This window comes from Caloenas nicobarica, chromosome 23, assembly GCF_036013445.1.
Source record: "Caloenas nicobarica isolate bCalNic1 chromosome 23, bCalNic1.hap1, whole genome shotgun sequence".
NCBI lineage: Eukaryota > Metazoa > Chordata > Aves > Columbiformes > Columbidae > Caloenas > Caloenas nicobarica.
In genome coordinates, this window is record NC_088267.1 from 4583524 (window position 1) to 4600307 (window position 16784).

Below are 16784 nucleotides of genomic sequence, written 5' to 3' on the forward strand. Positions count from 1 at the left end.
CTCCCGGAGGGCGGCCGGGCGGGAGCGGCGGCGAACGGTGAGAGGGGGCGCTCGGTACCGGGAGGAGCTTTGGCGTGGTGGGGGCGCCTCCCGGGGACGGAGCAGGGCTAGGAGGGGAGAAAGGGAGGGAGGGGAGGCGGTTTGGCTGCTCACAGCCCCGCCGGTGCCCGCTGGTGGTCCCCGGCGCGTCCCCCCTGCTGACGGTGCCTCCCCGTTTCCCCCGGCAGCGATGGAGATGCAGTCGTACTACACGAAGTTGCTGGGGGAGCTGAACGAGCAGCGCAAACGGGACTTCTTCTGCGACTGCAGCATCATCGTGGAGGGCAGGATCTTCAAAGCCCACAAGAACATTCTGTTCGCCAACAGCGGGTACTTCCGAGCGCTGCTCATCCACTACATCCAGGACAGCGGCCGCCACAGCACCGCCTCACTGGACATCGTCACCTCCGACGCCTTCTCCATCATCCTGGATTTCCTTTATTCCGGGAAGCTCGACCTCTGCGGGGAGAACGTGATCGAGGTGATGTCCGCCGCAAGCTACTTGCAGATGACCGACGTGGTCAACTTCTGCAAAACGTACATAAGGTCGTCGTTGGATATTTGCAGGAAGATCGAGAGAGAAGCCGCTTTCTACCAGGCGGACAGCGGGAGCGGCGGCCCTGCGAGAGAGGGCCCCTTGTTCGGCTCCAAGAGCCACGGCTCTGCCCCAGGCTCGACGCTGCAGGACAAGAACAGGGTCACGGATTGTCCCAGGGACCCCCCCTGCGGCCAGTGCAGCGGCTGCCACCCCCTGGAGCTCGTGGTCGGGGACCCCGAGAGCAGCCGCTCGCCAGAGGACGTGAATTCCTCGCTGCCCAAGGGGGTGGAACCCAAAGTGGAGTTGGACTCGGATGAAGTGGAGGCGGGCGAGCGGCTGCCGCAGTACCCGGCCCCGCTGTCCCTGGAGCAGGTGGAAGAGGGGCTGCACGGTGGGCCGGCCGCCGACCTGCCATGCAACAACTACCACATGAAACAGTTCCTGGAGGTCCTGCTGCGCAACAGCTCGGCTCAGAGGAAGGACGATGTGGTTCATCACTTTGTCCGGGGCTTTGAGGGTAGGCCGGAGGATGCGGGGGTGGCCGTGAGTTCCATGATGGACATTCACAGCGACTGGTATGGTGAGGACGCAGGTGAGAGGACTCCGGGGGGAGTGTAGTCTGTATAATTGAGGAGGAAAGCGCTTAGTTGTGCGACTTCTTTTGTTATTCTCGTTCTTGTTGAGGAATATGTTGCTGAATATTATGCCGTAGCGAAATAAACTATTGTTCTGGACTTCAAAAGAAAGCTGTACTCATTTATTCAGTGCAGCACTGGGAGGTAAGTATTTCTAACAGCTTTTACAGTCTTTTTGGAACAGCCCCTGGAGTTCGGTGTTTGTGACACTGCTTCAATAAATGATCTCACTTGGGACTCTGTTGAATTGCCAGCGAATTTTTAAAAAGAATCATCCTCTGGTAATGTTAGTGCTATAAGGAGCAATCAGAAAGAGAAGCTGAGCTGCCACAAGAGGGATCTGCTGTAGAACCTGACAGAGCAGAAGCAGCTGATTCAGCGGAGCTCCTGCCAGCGCCTCGGTTGCTGGCTGACAGTCTGTTTGCTGGTACTTGCTTTGAACTTCAAAACGGCAGAAATCAGTTTTATTCAATACTGAAATTCTTTAAGAGCACTCAAAGCTTGAAACTCTGGGGTAGCGCATAAAGACAAGGCTTAACTTTTACCTCTAGAGGCAGACTCGCTTTTCAGCTGCTGATCACCGAGGTTCCGCTACTTTCCCAAGCCTGTTGGGATGTCCCACGCTGGCAGGAACATCTCCCAGCAGCTGTGGCAGGGACCTGGAGAAGGTCGCGTCCATCTGCATTTCTCCTGGACAATAAGGATTTGAGCATTTTATCTATTCAAGGTAACTTTGGCGCACAACTCGCCTTGTCCAAACTGCCTTACGGAGGCGGCTCTGACAAATTGTGCCACCGTTGTTCAGGATGTGACAAATGCAGCAAAGCTGCGGGTAGCAGAGCGAAAACCTTTCACTGAGTATTCTGGATAGCAAGCTTATGTTCACATCATTTCCAGCTCAAGCACGCATGTGCAATCTTAAAGCCAATAAACCAAATATTATCTCTCACTGCTTTAAAACAAGGAATCTGATAAAATCACAAATCCAGTCTTACAGTTAGAAAAAGTCTTAAGTTATCAGAGCAGAGTGCTCTCACCAGATCATGCCTGTGCTTTTTGATGTGTAGCAAGGCAGGAGCATCTAACACACAAAATTTCCTTGTTTATTTTCCTCTTAAAAAATCTTCAGGCTCTTAATGCATCATTAAAAGGGAAATGCTTCCAGAATTTGATAGAGAACATCAGGTGTTAGGACAACATATTAGAATAACCAGTGGTCAATGTGCTTTAAATAGGAGTGGGGGAAAAAAAACCCAAACCTTGTGTTCAGTTATATTTGTCTGCTAAAACTGAACATCGTCAGAATTCAGTGGAATGGAAGTATCTTTTCTCAGCTTGTAGTGCTCCTGCTGTCTTAGCGTTTTCACAAGACACCAGGAATGAGCAATACGAGGTCCCAGTAAAAGAGTGGTTCTCTCAGGCATTTGGGCTGGCACATGAGATAAACGCCACTTACTCTCAAGTGTCCACATCGTTCCAGTCGCCTGGTCCCCTTCACAGCCGACAGAGGGTAAACAGGCACCTCTGGAGAGCCTGGAAGCTTTTCTATTTTAAACAGAGCTCTAAATGCCCAGCAGGGATTAGTAATACCTCACCAAGGTCCAAAATTGGGTGAGATGAATTTCATTTGCGTTAATACTAGACATTCCCTTTTTTTGAGGCTGGGTTGGACAAACCTCAGTAAAAGGAAGGTTCTACAGCTCCAGCTACTTGGGTGTAACTGGGGACGAGCTCAAGGCTTGATGTGGATCAGTACCTGAAACTGGGAAAACTCATGTTGTAGCAGAATGTCTCAACCTTTGTGCTGGAAAGGAAGCTCATAGCTGGGCTGACACCGAAAAACTTGGCAATGCCCACGTTTATGTAAAATGTTATCTTCAAATGTAATTCTTTTTGCATCTCACTTCATAAATTACATGTTACTTGTGTGCATACAATTTGATGTTTGGGAAAAGTAAAATATCAGCAAATGGGTCAGAGCCCTTTGTCTTGGTATTGCCAATAGAAAGGCTGAAGTGAATGGCAGTAGAAACAAGCGTTGATGTTTTTAGATGGGCTCCCCACATCTAAATTTATGCGTGTTGTAAAAGCATATGGGAAACATTGCACTACTTCTGCCTGTAATTTGTGTTAAAGATTTTCATTTCTAATGCTGTTTAACACTAATGGTATCTTAAAAAAACCCCACAAAGTAGGAGACTTTCTCTGGCTGGGATAGTGCAGAGACCCCGCTGCACTAAAAGCAAAATTTTGGCAATTAATTAAATGGCTTCTTAAATTACTTTGGTTTTCTGTTATGAGCCAACTCACTTGGAGTATCAGCTATGTGAGTACAGGCAGGCTGATTTTCAGGGGACTCGATCACCTGCAGCTGCATGGATGTCTTCTGAAATTGCACAGCTTACAGAAATTCCAGGTAAGCCCAATACAGAAAGCGGAGAGAGTCAATTCACTCAGATTTGCAGCGAGGGGGCTGAGCGGCTATCGGTGAACTGCCTAACCTAACGCCTTGTGTTTTCTTTCAAAAGGTGATGTGTTAGTGGTGCCAATCAAGCTTCACAAATGTCCGTTCTGTCCCTACACGGCCAAACAGAAAGGGATCCTGAAGCGGCACATTCGCTCTCACACCGGCGAGCGGCCCTACCCCTGTGAGACCTGCGGGAAACGCTTCACTCGGCAGGAGCACCTTCGCAGTCACGCTTTGAGTGTAAGTTTGAGCAATTACCAGGACATTTTTAAAAGATTCTGCTGTTTCCTGATCATATTTCCCAAAATACTTTGGACAAAATGATTGTGAGATAAGCTTTTCTAATAGTAAGTTTAAGCCAGTGATGTTCATTTCATTAGAACTTATGTAGCCTCAAATTTTTGTCGCTGGAAATGTGATGGGATCATCTGCCCTATAGCTCAAGTGTAGATGTTTTTCTGCTCTAGGAGCAGACCCAGAAAGAGGTAAAGCAAGACGGCAGATGGCCTTTTTTCCCCGTAATGTTTTATTTTTAACTTCAGGTGCATCGATCCAACAAGCCGATCATCTGTAAAGGCTGCAGGAGAACGTTCACGAGCAGCCTGTCCCAGGGATTGCGCCGCTTCGGCTTGTGCGACAGCTGCACTTGTGTGACCACGACCCACGAGGACTCGATGCCCATCAACCTCAGCCTGGTGGAACCCTCCTCAGAAGGCCAAGAGAAAGGTGATGCCGATAACGACTGGCCCATATACGTGGAGTCTGGAGAGGAGAACGATCCGGCCGACGACGATGATGATGCCGATGCTGAGGACAAGCGGGAAATCCACCGGAGCTTATCGGACCGAGAAACACTCATGTAGCAGTGGGAGCATTTACAGTGTCTCCCTGGCAGTGGTCGGTCTGCAACACAAAACTGCGTATTTGCCCAATTAGTAAGACTGTGTTGGTTTTTATTATTCTGCTGGGGTTTTTTTTTTAATAGAAGAGTGGGGAGAATTTGAATTTTTAATACTTTAAAGTTTTCAGTGCTGTGCACCAGAAATCTGTGAAGAATCTTCAGTCTGGGGTTCACAGAGGTTATACTTGAGCAATTTCCAGTGGTGTCTCTGCCTCCTAGTTCTGCTTTTGCAGGTGGAACATCTCTGTGTTGGTTTGATAACAGGTTTCTTCAAATAACGCTGTCGTGGTCCTTAATCCCTGATCTGAAAGGGGCACCATCTTCTCTCTGAAGATTACACTTAAAAAAATGTAGTTATCATCCATTACCGTGGGACTTCTCTAAACCAAGTTGTGATCCTTCTTTATTAGGACAGTATTATCTAAATTGTAAATCTTAAGTGTTTGTTTAGACTGGATTTGACTGGAAACCAGGGCAGACAAACCAGGATAACAAAATATGCTGCTGCTTAAAGCACAGGCAGTAAGAATAAATATATTTCACATGTCCTTAATTGCAGGTATTTAGAGAACAAGTTTCTCTTTCTGGATTGTTTTTAGTGCATCTTCCTCTCTTGAGAGCTCGGACTACAGATCTTCAGATGTGTCTTTAATGTCAGTTAGACATTACTAGTCTTGGTTTGAGAAATATTAAGCACACCTTATGGTGTCTCGTGTCCTGACGTCTCAATTTAGACCAAGCAAACTGCCCAATTTTCTTCAACTTTTTAGAGGAGAAGTTAAATGCTGCCAGTCAGGTGACTTGGGAATTCTGATTCTGGTAGATTAAATAGCCAGATTCACAGCTGATGTAGCCAAGGAGCTGTTAAATATCAATAGCTGAGCTATGCACATAAAAGAACTCTGAATACCCTTTTTGGAGCAAATGGGTAGGAAATCTCAGAAATTTTTACTAGCCTCTTTTTATGCAAATCTTCTTCTTTCTCTTTTACTATATTTTCTTTTAGTCTTTGGTGATCCTTCTCATGGTTTATGTTGTTGTGCGAATTTATTCAAGTACTGTTTTTTTAAAAAAAAAACTTCAGTATGGACCTCATGTTTCTTTGCTGGGCTAGATAAGGGTTGGCTTTCAAAGGAGATGACGCTTTTTTGTACCTTTCCAGTACCAAGTTGATATAAGCTATCAAAAATCAAGCTTGGAAGCTTAAGAAGAAAATGCAGCACCAACAGAAAGCCTGTTTGCTTATGGGTAACCTACTGTTTCCTAACAAAAAGACGAAACTGAAACATACTGTGAAATAAGACTGTTAATGCTTCTTTACTATGTTGTTCATAAGCGTTTCATGAAAAGGCAAATTGTATATGAGTGTTAGATCAGAAGCCTGTGGATAGACATGGCTGACAAGGAATGAGCAGCTGCTCCCACTGAACAAGACAGTTTTTCTGGAGGTTTTTAGTGTAAAGAAAGACTTCACACTTGGCAAACATTGGATGGAACCTAAAAAACAAGGAGCGCTCTGATTTAACCAGTTATTTTTTTGCGTGCCTTCTGCTTTTATTTTACACATACCGTAAGAACAATTCAGCTTCTATCTGCTTCATCCTACGGCGACACAGCAGTAGTTAAGAATTAGTTCTCAGATCAAGCAGGATGAGGAAAGCAGAAACAAGCTTCTTTTTAAACCAGTCACTTTACTAGTGATTCTTGAAAACAGCAGAAGGTAAAGAGACTTGTTTTGCAATGTCTCTCTGGTCTAAGTTCTTGGTGAGTGCCACCCTCACAAGAAGGTACTGGCATCACTCACCACATTTATTTTCTGTAACGTAAGTTGCATAAGCTTTCAGTAGTCCCTATTGCAGGTCCTCTGTAAATTTGAGTTTGTAATAGCTGAACGGTATCATAGTGCCGCACAGCATCATGGAAAAATCTCACTGGGACAAGATCTTCAGAAAACTCAGGGCTCTCTTGCTCCTATTTTAGCCATCTGAATTAAGACCCTCAAAGAGACAGCTCATGTAGATGTCAGATTTGGAGCTGAGCTCCCTTGGAAATCCTGCTGTGGTTTTAGGTCCTGAGCACTTTGGAAAATCTGAGCAAAACGTGGGCTTGTAAATCATATCAGCACATTTGAAAACGCCACCTCCAGCCTACTGGGGCTTGTCCTTTGGACTGCTGCTCTATTTTTGTTGAGTCCATACAACATCAGAGGGTGTTGTTATCTTATCTGATACAGGAAGGACTTCTGTGTTTGAGAACACCTGAAAAAGTCACAAATCTGTGTTTGCTGGGAGACTAACTGGCTAATGAAAGTGGGATAAGGATGTAAATAGGGATCCAAGATGATATTTAGTGACCAGGCATCCCAATCTCTGGTCGTTCTAGCATGAAGATGCCACCTCCTTGTAAATATTGGTACAGGCCACTAGATCCAGGCTGGAAAGTGGTTCTGGCTGGTGAGCCACGATTAACCTGGCCGAAAATTCAGCTTGTTGCATGGCTGAGCCGTCCTGGGGTGGGTAACTCTGAAACCATGAGGACATTCAGGAGGGAAAATCAACCTCTGGCAAAAGTCTGTGTAGCAAGAGCTGCAGGAATGACTGCAGAGACCTTCGGCGCTTTTACTTCGACCTGTTTTCTTTGGTCTTAGAGATTGTTCTTGTGCGTCTTGTGCGTAGAGATGGAGCCGTGTGCAGGTTTGTGTAACGCCGGGGGTGTGGGGGGGGTTCGCTGTTCACAGTCCGGACCGGGACTGGCCACCAAAATCGATGTTTCCTGTTGATCTGTCATGTTGTGCTGCTTTGTTTTCAGTGGAATCCTTCAGCCTTTGTATTTATTATAGGAAAGGATGTAGTTTATCCACATTCTTGTGACTGGGTGTTCGTGTGAATCTGTTTGCTGTGCTTTCCACTGCGTTTTTGGATGTTTTGCCTGAAATCTTCCATTGTAGATCCAGCCTCTACAAGCTTTGAGAAAATGATGTAGCTGTTTTAAAATATTCCTACGGTGCTTAATGAAGACTCAAAAATAATGTTTTTAGGAGAGTTATTTCTAATATAATCTCTTTCTCAAAGTTTTTTAAAGGCCATGCAGACTACAAATCTTGAAGTCTTAGCTCTGTGTAATTGACTTTGTTTACGAGTAGACATTTTAACGTTTTAAAGTACTTTTGCACATAATTGCACTGTATTTCACTGAAGGAATACATGCTGCACTGGTATTCGTAGCGCGTTAACCTCTTGGTGCAAGACCTTGTAAATCTTCCAAATGTGCTCATTTAATTTACTGATGTTTTGTAAAGCAGTTTCATAACTGAAGTCCTTTAGTCTAGTTTAAATGACAAATTCTTCTAAACTGAACCTTATTTGTAGAAGTGACTTAACTATATTTGTGGATCTTGGAGCATTCTGGAGCTTTTTGATTGTCTAGAAAATAAAACCGAGTTTTTCACCTCTAGTGAAACACAACTTCTTTGGTTTTTTATTAAATAGTTACAGGCAGGTGTCTGGATAGTAGTACATTTAAAAACCAAACAAAAACCCAACACCCAACATGGCTGGAAAAGGCTGGTCAGTTGTAGGTACATCAGGCTGAGATGTTCTCGGTTTATAATTAACACCATTGCCTAGTGGACTGAAAAGATTCATGTGAAATACTGTGTAAATTCCAGCCGCTTTCATGTTCAAGAATGATTAATTTAAGCTGGTCAGGTACAGAGTGGAGTCTTACACAAGCAGAATGGGTCTCATGAAAGATTTTTAAAGTGTGGCCTGAATTTAAAGAGATAGAATCTACAAAACTATGGAGGTTTATTAAAAAGGGGGAATCAAGCTGGTGAAAAATTCTTGTTACAATACAAATGCATATAAATTGAATATTAATAAATGTATGTGATATACTGGGAGAATGTTTCTAACTATTAGAGGAAAGCCTTTAGAGGTCTTTCCCATTTTGCTATAGTGGGAAAAGCAACATAAATGGCTTCAAGATGGAATATCTTAACATATGGAAAGGAAGGCTAAAAATGACACAAAGGACATGGCTGAGGCAGAAGGGCTCCCATGGGAAAACAAGTATTTACAAAAAATAACTGGGGTGTCAAGAGCACAGAAAAGACCCTGGTGGCAAGAAGAAGAAGGAGAAAGATACAGAACTTATGAAGGTGAGAGGTTCAGGTACTAGGAATTTAGACATTTTTTTCAGAAGATAGGAACGGGCTTTAAAAAAAAAAAAAAGAGAAGATATTATAGGAGAATTTGGGTCATAAAGCCCTCTGCTATACATAAAGGTGTGAAAAGGAAGCACCTGGGGCATCACAATCCCCTCCTGGGCAGCTGTGGGTGTGGGGAGCGGAGCGGCCGCGGCTGCAGGGCGCTCAGGCAGCGGCAGCCGCTGGGCTGCGCCTGCAATCGGTGCGTTGCCCCTTTAATTGTGTCCCCAGCCCTCGGGCGTCTCTGTCCAACGCCCACGTCAGCAAATACCTTTTGTTTCTCTCACGTTCGGGCTTCCAGGGCTCGGGGCTGCGGGAGCAGCGCGTCGCCTTGAGCCACCGCGAGCCCCGACGCGGGGTCGGGGATCCCGCATCCACCGCCCGCTCCCCTCGGCTCAGCCGCAGCCGCCCGCAGGACCCAGCCGGTGAGTGGCGGCTCCGCACGGGCAGGGCGTTGGGATTTGGGGGCGGAAACGGCCCCGGAGGAGCCTTGCTGCGAGGGGCAGTGAGGGACGGCCCCGGGCTCCGCAGTCTCCGAGGACAGCCGGGTCCGTGTCGCCGGCCCGCGGGCAGCTGCCCCCGGAGCGGCTCGTTGCTCGGGCTGCACAGCGCTGGGGAGAGACCCAGGCAGGCGCCATTTGCAGCCCCGGGCGCGGCAACAAAGGGGCTGCGCGGGAGTAGGAGCGGGCGGCGGGTGCGCGGGGAGAGGGGCCGCGCACGGGGGCGGTTGGGGCGCTGCCAGCGCGGAGAGGCTGCGGGCGGCGGGGGCGGGAGCGGCTCGGGCCACGCCGGGCGCCCGGCACCGGGCGGCGGCAGCAGCTTGGCGGGAGCTCCCGCGGAGCCGGCGGAGCTGCAGCCGGGGCTCCGCTAAGGCGGGCGGCTCCGGGCTGTACGCCCGTCCCGACCCGTCCCGGCCCAGTCCGTCCCGACCCAGTGGAGCGCAGCGCGGAGCCGGGCGGAGCGCTGGCGCTGCGGTCCCCGCGGCGGGAGTGGGGGCGGCAGCCCGGGAGGCGCCTCCGCGCTCGGGCGGGCGGGTCTGGCGCCGTCGGGCGTCCCGGGCTCCCCGTGGTCGAGGGACCAATTGGGCCGGGCGTGCGGGTGATTGACAGCGGCCTCCGCCAATGGCGCGAGAGCGCTGGCCGGGAGGGCTGCGGCCGCCGGGGCCGTGCTGCCCAGTCGCGGTTCTGGTTTCTTCAGCGACGGGGCTTTGGGGCCCGCTGGAGCGGGGCGATGCGGTAACGGCGGCTCAGGGCACGGCCACGGGTCCTCAAGCACAGCTGCTTGGGGAATGTCTGAGGGCTGCGCAGCTGCCAGCGGGTTGCACACATCCTGTAAGGAACGTTTAACGAAGGAACGTTGTCCTTACAAAACTGAGGATCTGGTGCCTGACCCCAGCGCGGGGAAGGACCGAGAGACATCAGACTATGAATCCTTAATGTAAAACAAAGTCTCTTCGAACTACTCCCGGAATGCAAACTGATTCTTGTATGTACAAGTTAATCTAGGGGGAAGGGCAGCCAAAGAGCCAGGAAGGCATATTTTAAATAGATCGATAAGGGGAAGGGGGTTGTTAGGATTAGATGAGTGAGACAGGTAAACTGAGGCAGGCTCGGGTGGTCTGTAAACCCTGCAGTACCAACCAGTGGGGAACAGAGGAAGGAAATTGCAGCTGGGATTAGAGGGGATATAAGCAGGGGCTTTTCGCCCTGTTCCGTGTGCCTGCCTTTAGGTTGAACACCTGGTCTTGCAAAATCGTTAATAAAAGATGCTTTGCTGAGAGATCCTGCCCCGGCCTATTCTGTTGGCAAGGTGATTGTTTCGTACAATCCTGTCCTGCATCCTTAGGATGGATACACTCCTTGCTGTAGCACACACGTCTGTGCTACATAATGTGCACTGGTTTATCTGGCTTTTTTATCGCTGTTTTCTTCTTGGATAAAAATAACGCATAGTTGTGTGTATTACTTATTTAAATATATATTTAGATGACAAGATTATTTGTAAAGATCTCTGTAAAATTGAGTCTGACATCTTCAGCTGAGTTGCACAATGCCGAAGTCAAGAGTTTAACTATTTTCTTTATTTTTTAGAGCAACGTTTCATTTCATATCTTCTGGAATGGAGATTTCTTCTCATCAGTTTCACCTCTTGCAGCAACTAAATGAGCAGCGCAGGCAGGACTTGTTCTGTGACTGCAATATCCTGGTGGAGGGAAAGGTCTTTAAAGCACATCGCAATGTGCTGTTTGCCAGCAGCGGCTATTTTAAAATGCTCCTTTCACAGAACTCAAAGGAAACGAGTCAGCCGACGACGGCTTCTTTCCAGGCATTTTCTCCTGACACATTTACAGTTATTCTAGATTTTGTGTATTCAGGCAAACTGTCTCTCACCGGTCAGAACGTCATCGAAGTCATGTCGGCTGCTAGCTATCTGCAGATGACCGATGTCATCAGCGTGTGTAAAACGTTCATTAAATCATCGCTGGACATCAGTGAGAAGGAAAAGGATCGATACTTCAGCCTGTCAGACAAAGATGTAAATTCCAACGGCGTGGACCGGTCCTGCGTGTACAGTGCAGGCTGGAGGGCAGAGAGCAGCCCCCCGCATTCGCACTCGAGTCCAGATCAAGGGACATGTATGATGGGTGGAAACGCGTGGAGCAATTTCAGCTACTATCCGCCTTCTCAAAGAACCGCCCAGCAGCAGCTGTCCAAACATGAGCTACGGCAGGATTCCGTCAAAAGATCCTGGCACCTGGGACTGCAGCAACCTTCTGACATTCCTCCCTATAAATCAAGCAAGCTGGACGACAGGGCTGCCGAGCCCGCTGGCCACAGCGCTCAGCCTGAGGAGCAGGTTCAGATCGAACCAGAAGTTGAATCTCCTCACGTGGGATACCAGTACGGCCAAGGGGCTGACGCGATGCCCAGGAGCTTGGCCGGGTCACAGCAGGAGCATGAATCACCCCATTCTTCTAGTAAAGCCAAGCCTTTAAAAGCAGAGGAGCCGTATGGGAGCATGCCCTTCATTCTGGGGGTCATGGGAAGCTGGGCTGAAGGTAAGACTGAGTTTTAATGCCACAGAGTCACCTGTGAATCATCTGCTGTGCCTGTGAGAAAATGTGCCTTACTGAATTAATGTACAGCTGCTGAACGGGTATCTGTATTGTACAGAAATGTAAGTTTGGGAAGTTTAATAGTTGGGAATGATTGAAGTACGTGGTTTATTAAAACTAGCCTTTCAAAATATGTAATTTTCAGTGTCTCTATAGCTTTATCTTGCAAATTTAAGTTGTGATGTTTTGGGATATGTTTAAGCTCATTTTAATACAGCTAATGGTCCAATCTTCCTTTATTGCACTTCTGTGTAATTTACAGGAAAAGAAAAGATCTTTGTGCTTGAAAAGGCCTATGATAACATTTTTTTAAATGAAAGTGATTTTCTATTCTGCACGTAGAATGCCTTTTCCCAGAGCATTACATGACCAGACAGGTTACAACTTTTTTTTTTTTTTTTAAATCACATTATTTCTTAACAGATGATCTGCCCAGGATGAGGTTCAAGTGCCCATTCTGCACTCACTTGGTGAAAAGAAAAGCAGACCTCAAGCGTCACCTTCGCTGTCACACAGGAGAGCGCCCTTACCCTTGCGAAGCATGTGGGAAAAGATTTAGCAGGCTAGATCACCTAAGTAGCCATTTTCGAACAGTATGTATTGTTAGTAACTGCGTGATTTGTTTAATGTGTAAATCTGTCTCAGCATAATTCAACACAGTACAAGTGTTTCTGGTTGATATATTGACTCCCGTAAAAGAAGAGGTAATAGAAAATGAATCTGGTTTTGTTGAAGTCGATTTGAAGCATAATTTGTATGAAAGGGGATGAATTTCTTTGTTAATTGATGGCTCGCAAAGGTACTGCTCTATGCAAGTCCTGAAATAGAGCTTGAGTGGGCAATTACAGCGCTGTGATTGGTTCGTTTTTAACGTTTGATGACTCTTGAAATGAGTTGACACTACCATTTGATGCTACTCCAGCCCTACTTTTTGTCATCTTAAAAACCACGTCTTTGTGGATACACGATCAAATGTGTTCATTTTGATTTTCCCAGATTCACCAGGCATGTAAGCCTATCTGCAGGAAGTGTAAGCGCCACGTGACTGAGCTAACGGGACAAGTGGTCCAAGAGGGGACGAGACGCTACAGACTTTGTAATGAGTGTTTGGCTGAAGCCGGCATAGACAGTATTCGCATTGACTTGGAGGCTGAAGCACCCCTGGAATTTCCACAAGATGGGGATAAGGATTCCCAGTGGCACTATGGAGAAGACAACAGATCTGATGTGGAGATCGTGGAGGACGGGTCAAGCGACCTGGTCATTCAGCAAGTTGATGACAGTGAGGATGAAGCAGAAGAAAAGGAAGTAAAACCAAATATTAGGTAGTTGCAAGACAAGAATTAGGAATTCCATGGAAGAGGGAGAATGTACTGTCAGCCTGTTGTGACCATATAGACACTCACCGGTTTCTCTTCACCAGGTCCAGACTTGCATGTATTTACGGACATGCCATTGAGTCCATTTGGACTTTTGTTATCAGAATCCTCATACTTCGCGTCATTAGAAAGAATCCATCCTTAATTGAAAGAATGGATGAACAAGCAAACTGAAGTACGATGTGCATAACTTTTTATAGTAGACAATGGGTCACTTCTCAAAACCTCTTTCAAGGGAGTGAGGTCTAAATACTTTAAAAAAAAAAAAAGGCATACAAGCATTGCAAATTGCCCACTTTTTGAAAATTGAGATATGTGGGTTTTATATGTAATATTATCTGGTGATAAAGTATAAATACCCCACACACCAGATTATAAAGAAAACTTCTCTTCAGTATTTAGAAGTAAAGATAATCTATGAAATTTGACGAAGTCTTCATGTTATGATAAGGAAAAAAGGCAGCTAATTAAGAAAAAACATATAAATGTTTTAGCACATTTGCCTGGAAAAGCACTTTCTTGTAAAATTTATTATAAGGAGAATCCTTAGCAGATCATTCAAGACTTATTTCTTTACAAGAAATTAAACATATGAATTCTAGTCCAAGTCAACACATCAGAGATAAAATGATTACAAATATGGATCATTAATTGATGCCAGTAGATGATTTATACATTCTGAAATCTGAGAACTCAGACTGGGCTGTTGAAATAAGCACTAGTAAAATACTCTCTTTTTTAAAAAAAAGAAAAACCTCTCAAAAGTGGCGGAGTGCGGTGCCTGGTAGCCCTGCACCCACAGCATTGCCAGGGGCAGTGTCAGCTTCTCCGTGCCAACATGAAGGAAATAATCCTTACCAGGTTACTTAGCTGTTGTTTTCTCTCTTTGTCCCTGTTTTTATTTGCCAATAACAGTGACAGAACAATTTGTACAGTATATATACTATATCATTAGAAATGGAACTGATGTGATTTTACATCTGAAACCGTTGCCTACTCTTGTTTGTATTGACCTGTACACAGTTTAAACTGATGAGTTTTAAGATGGAGTCGTTATCAATTTATATATTCCCAAAGTCATTTGGTCACCAAGAGAACATACTTGAACCTTTTCCAGTCTGTACTATATGCCAGGGAGAACAAGATGTACTGGAAGTGCTAGACATCATATTTGTGTAATTTTACCTGCAGTTAGACTACAAGAGATGACTAATGGTAAAGAAAGTTCACTTCTATAACAAAATAAGCCACTTTGTTTTGTTACCTGAGCGACTTTGTGTTCCCCAGTCGGTAAATGGGAGAGGAGTGGAAGGACGCTCCTAGGGTGTTTTACTCTGCATTTTCTTGGACAGACCTGAGTATTTCTACAATCTTCATCCTGGGATCACTGACCTCAATGGGTACAGACTTAGAAAACTTTTTTTTTTTATACAACGGTGTAAGCATGTTTGGCTGAAACCCAGGGTAAATTACAGAACAATCCCATATATATACACTATATAATCTCTTTACCAGGGACAGCTAAAAAGTCGCTATTTCATTTTTATTTGTGTAAAAAACTATATAGCCTCATTAGTGTCATCATTACCAGAGTGTGCAGCATTTTTATTCTAGGCTGCAGATGGGCAGCCTTGCAGGTCTCTTCAACGACAGCTCGAGCGCTTCCTCCCAAGTTGACAGTGTCACCGTTAAGTGTCCTTCCCCTCAAATGAGAAGCGGCCTGCTTGTATGTTCTCAGCAGACAAGAAGTGGTATTTCATTGCTCCTACAGAAATTATCGGCCATTGGCTTAGACTTGGGCAGGGGGACAGAATGGCAGAACTTAAAAAACTTTCTGATGACCCATATGAAAACATATTTTCCAAACAGGACTTATTCTTGCCTCGATTTTTACGTCACACTTTGGTCAGCAGTCCAGAAAATGGACTTGATGTGAAAACAGCTGGTTAATTTCTTGGAGCTTATTACTCCTAAAATGCATATTATTAAATGGCTAAGAAATATTCCTGAGCAACCTTAACAAAATCAAATATAGAACAAAGAAATATATAAAAGGATATGGAATGACTTTGATCAAATTTTAAGAGACAGTGCTTGCTGAAATCAAATTTAATAGATTTTTCCATTTCCCTTTACATTAAACAGTATGCGCAATAAATTCTAGGTATCAGTGCCTGCTGTCCCAGAATCCAAAGTGGCCGGCATTAGTCTGTGTGAGTGTTTGCGGGTGGATTAAGGGGAGGGGAAAAGAAAATGTCTCTCTGGGCCTGAAATCTTAACTGAGATTAGGTGAGACTATGAAGTGTTTCTCTATACTGGGGGGTGGTTTTGGATCAATACTCTATCTAATCTGATACCGTAAATCTAAGAATACCAAGGACCAGATGCTTCAGAAAAAGGTGTGAAGTGTCTATAACGAGCAAGTGGAACAATCTATCCATATGAAGACAGTTTTTAAGTATAGGCAGATTGTTGATTTGCCTGGCAAACAAGGATTTCAACTGTTTTTATACGTAATTGTTATTCTCAGTAACTAGATATCTGTAGTAATTTTTGAAGTATCTTATTAAGTTTGGAGTTTTAGCTCAAGACTGTGATTCCCACGGGTCAGTTATGGTTTGTATTTTAAAAAGGTTACCATTTTTACATTTGTCGCCTTAATTTCAGTTGTTCCATTATTTTTGTATTGAAAGACAAGATAAATGTTAAGTGCCTTATATTTCCTACGTCCTTCATTTTACATAGCGAGTCATGTATTTTCCTTGTTTTTCTCTACATGAAAGTAATCCCATTTGTTTTCTTTTCCTCTCCTTGCATTGCCTCTGATGACTGTCTTCATACTCCTCTTAGGATCACATCCCACTCATTAGCAGAAGTAACATTTTCATTCTTTTCAAGGAGGAAAGCAAAGACCATATAGGCTTGTTCCCACAGATTTAATTTACCTGACAAGAACTGATTTGAATGTGTTGCTTTTAGCAGTTTTCCCGGTCACAAGTAGGACACCTGATTTTATCTTTTTTTTTTTTCCCTTGTACTTCTTTCATCATCTTCATGTTGGTCTGAATGCTTTTAAATACACCTTCTTAATGCGTGTTTTGATTATTCAAGTACATCATTCTCTTGACACTTGCTTTTCCATTCCCCATCTCATCTGACTAACGTTGCAGGGATGTCCACTTCAAGAGACATTCCTTTTTTATACCTTTGCTTTCTGTGCAAGTATAGTGTCTTTGTCCTTTTCTCTCCTTTGTCAACGATTATACAGCAATGCTGTATCGTTGAACATCTACCCAAAACCTTAACTGCTGAGGGCTAGCAGAGCTGAGGTTTGAGTTAAGGACTACAGCTAAACTAAACTTGTTTAGTTGAATTTATCCTAAAAAAAACCCCAACAAACAAAAAAAAAGCAGCTTTTAAAAATTACATTTGAATTGAAGCCTTGAGGCTAAAGATAGCTTCCTTGATTTTTCTGGAACATCTCAGGTAAGCCAGAAGTCAAC

General features: G+C 45.2%; 2 protein-coding genes across 2 annotated transcripts; both read left to right on the forward strand.

Moving 5' to 3' along the window:
- The first annotated feature begins 4 nt into the window (after window positions 1–4).
- ZBTB8B (zinc finger and BTB domain containing 8B) lies at window positions 5–4668 on the forward strand. The gene is made up of 4 exons (XM_065650710.1): window positions 5–37; window positions 228–1169; window positions 3741–3919; window positions 4222–4668. Exons 2-4 carry the CDS (start codon window positions 230–232, stop codon window positions 4540–4542), a joined length of 1440 nt encoding a protein of 479 aa, XP_065506782.1. The 5' UTR covers window positions 5–37; window positions 228–229; the 3' UTR covers window positions 4543–4668.
- Window positions 4669–9077: 4409 nt separating this feature from the next.
- ZBTB8A (zinc finger and BTB domain containing 8A) lies at window positions 9078–16100 on the forward strand. Its single transcript, XM_065650620.1, has 4 exons — window positions 9078–9212; window positions 10878–11845; window positions 12326–12495; window positions 12899–16100. The coding sequence occupies exons 2-4, from the start codon at window positions 10906–10908 to the stop codon at window positions 13229–13231; spliced, it is 1443 nt and encodes a 480-aa protein (XP_065506692.1). The 5' UTR covers window positions 9078–9212; window positions 10878–10905; the 3' UTR covers window positions 13232–16100.
- The last annotated feature ends 684 nt before the right edge of the window (window positions 16101–16784 follow it).

Coding starts and splice junctions, on each gene's coding strand:
- ZBTB8A (XM_065650620.1), top strand. CDS start 10,906: ATGGAGATTTCTTCTCATCAGTTTCACCTCTTGCAGCAACTAAATGAG. Junction 11,846..12,325: donor CATGGGAAGCTGGGCTGAAG/GTAAGACTGAGT, acceptor ATTTCTTAACAG/ATGATCTGCCCAGGATGAGG. Junction 12,496..12,898: donor TAAGTAGCCATTTTCGAACA/GTATGTATTGTT, acceptor TGATTTTCCCAG/ATTCACCAGGCATGTAAGCC.
- ZBTB8B (XM_065650710.1), top strand. CDS start 230: ATGGAGATGCAGTCGTACTACACGAAGTTGCTGGGGGAGCTGAACGAG. Junction 1,170..3,740: donor CTGGTATGGTGAGGACGCAG/GTGAGAGGACTC, acceptor TTCTTTCAAAAG/GTGATGTGTTAGTGGTGCCA. Junction 3,920..4,221: donor TTCGCAGTCACGCTTTGAGT/GTAAGTTTGAGC, acceptor TTTTAACTTCAG/GTGCATCGATCCAACAAGCC.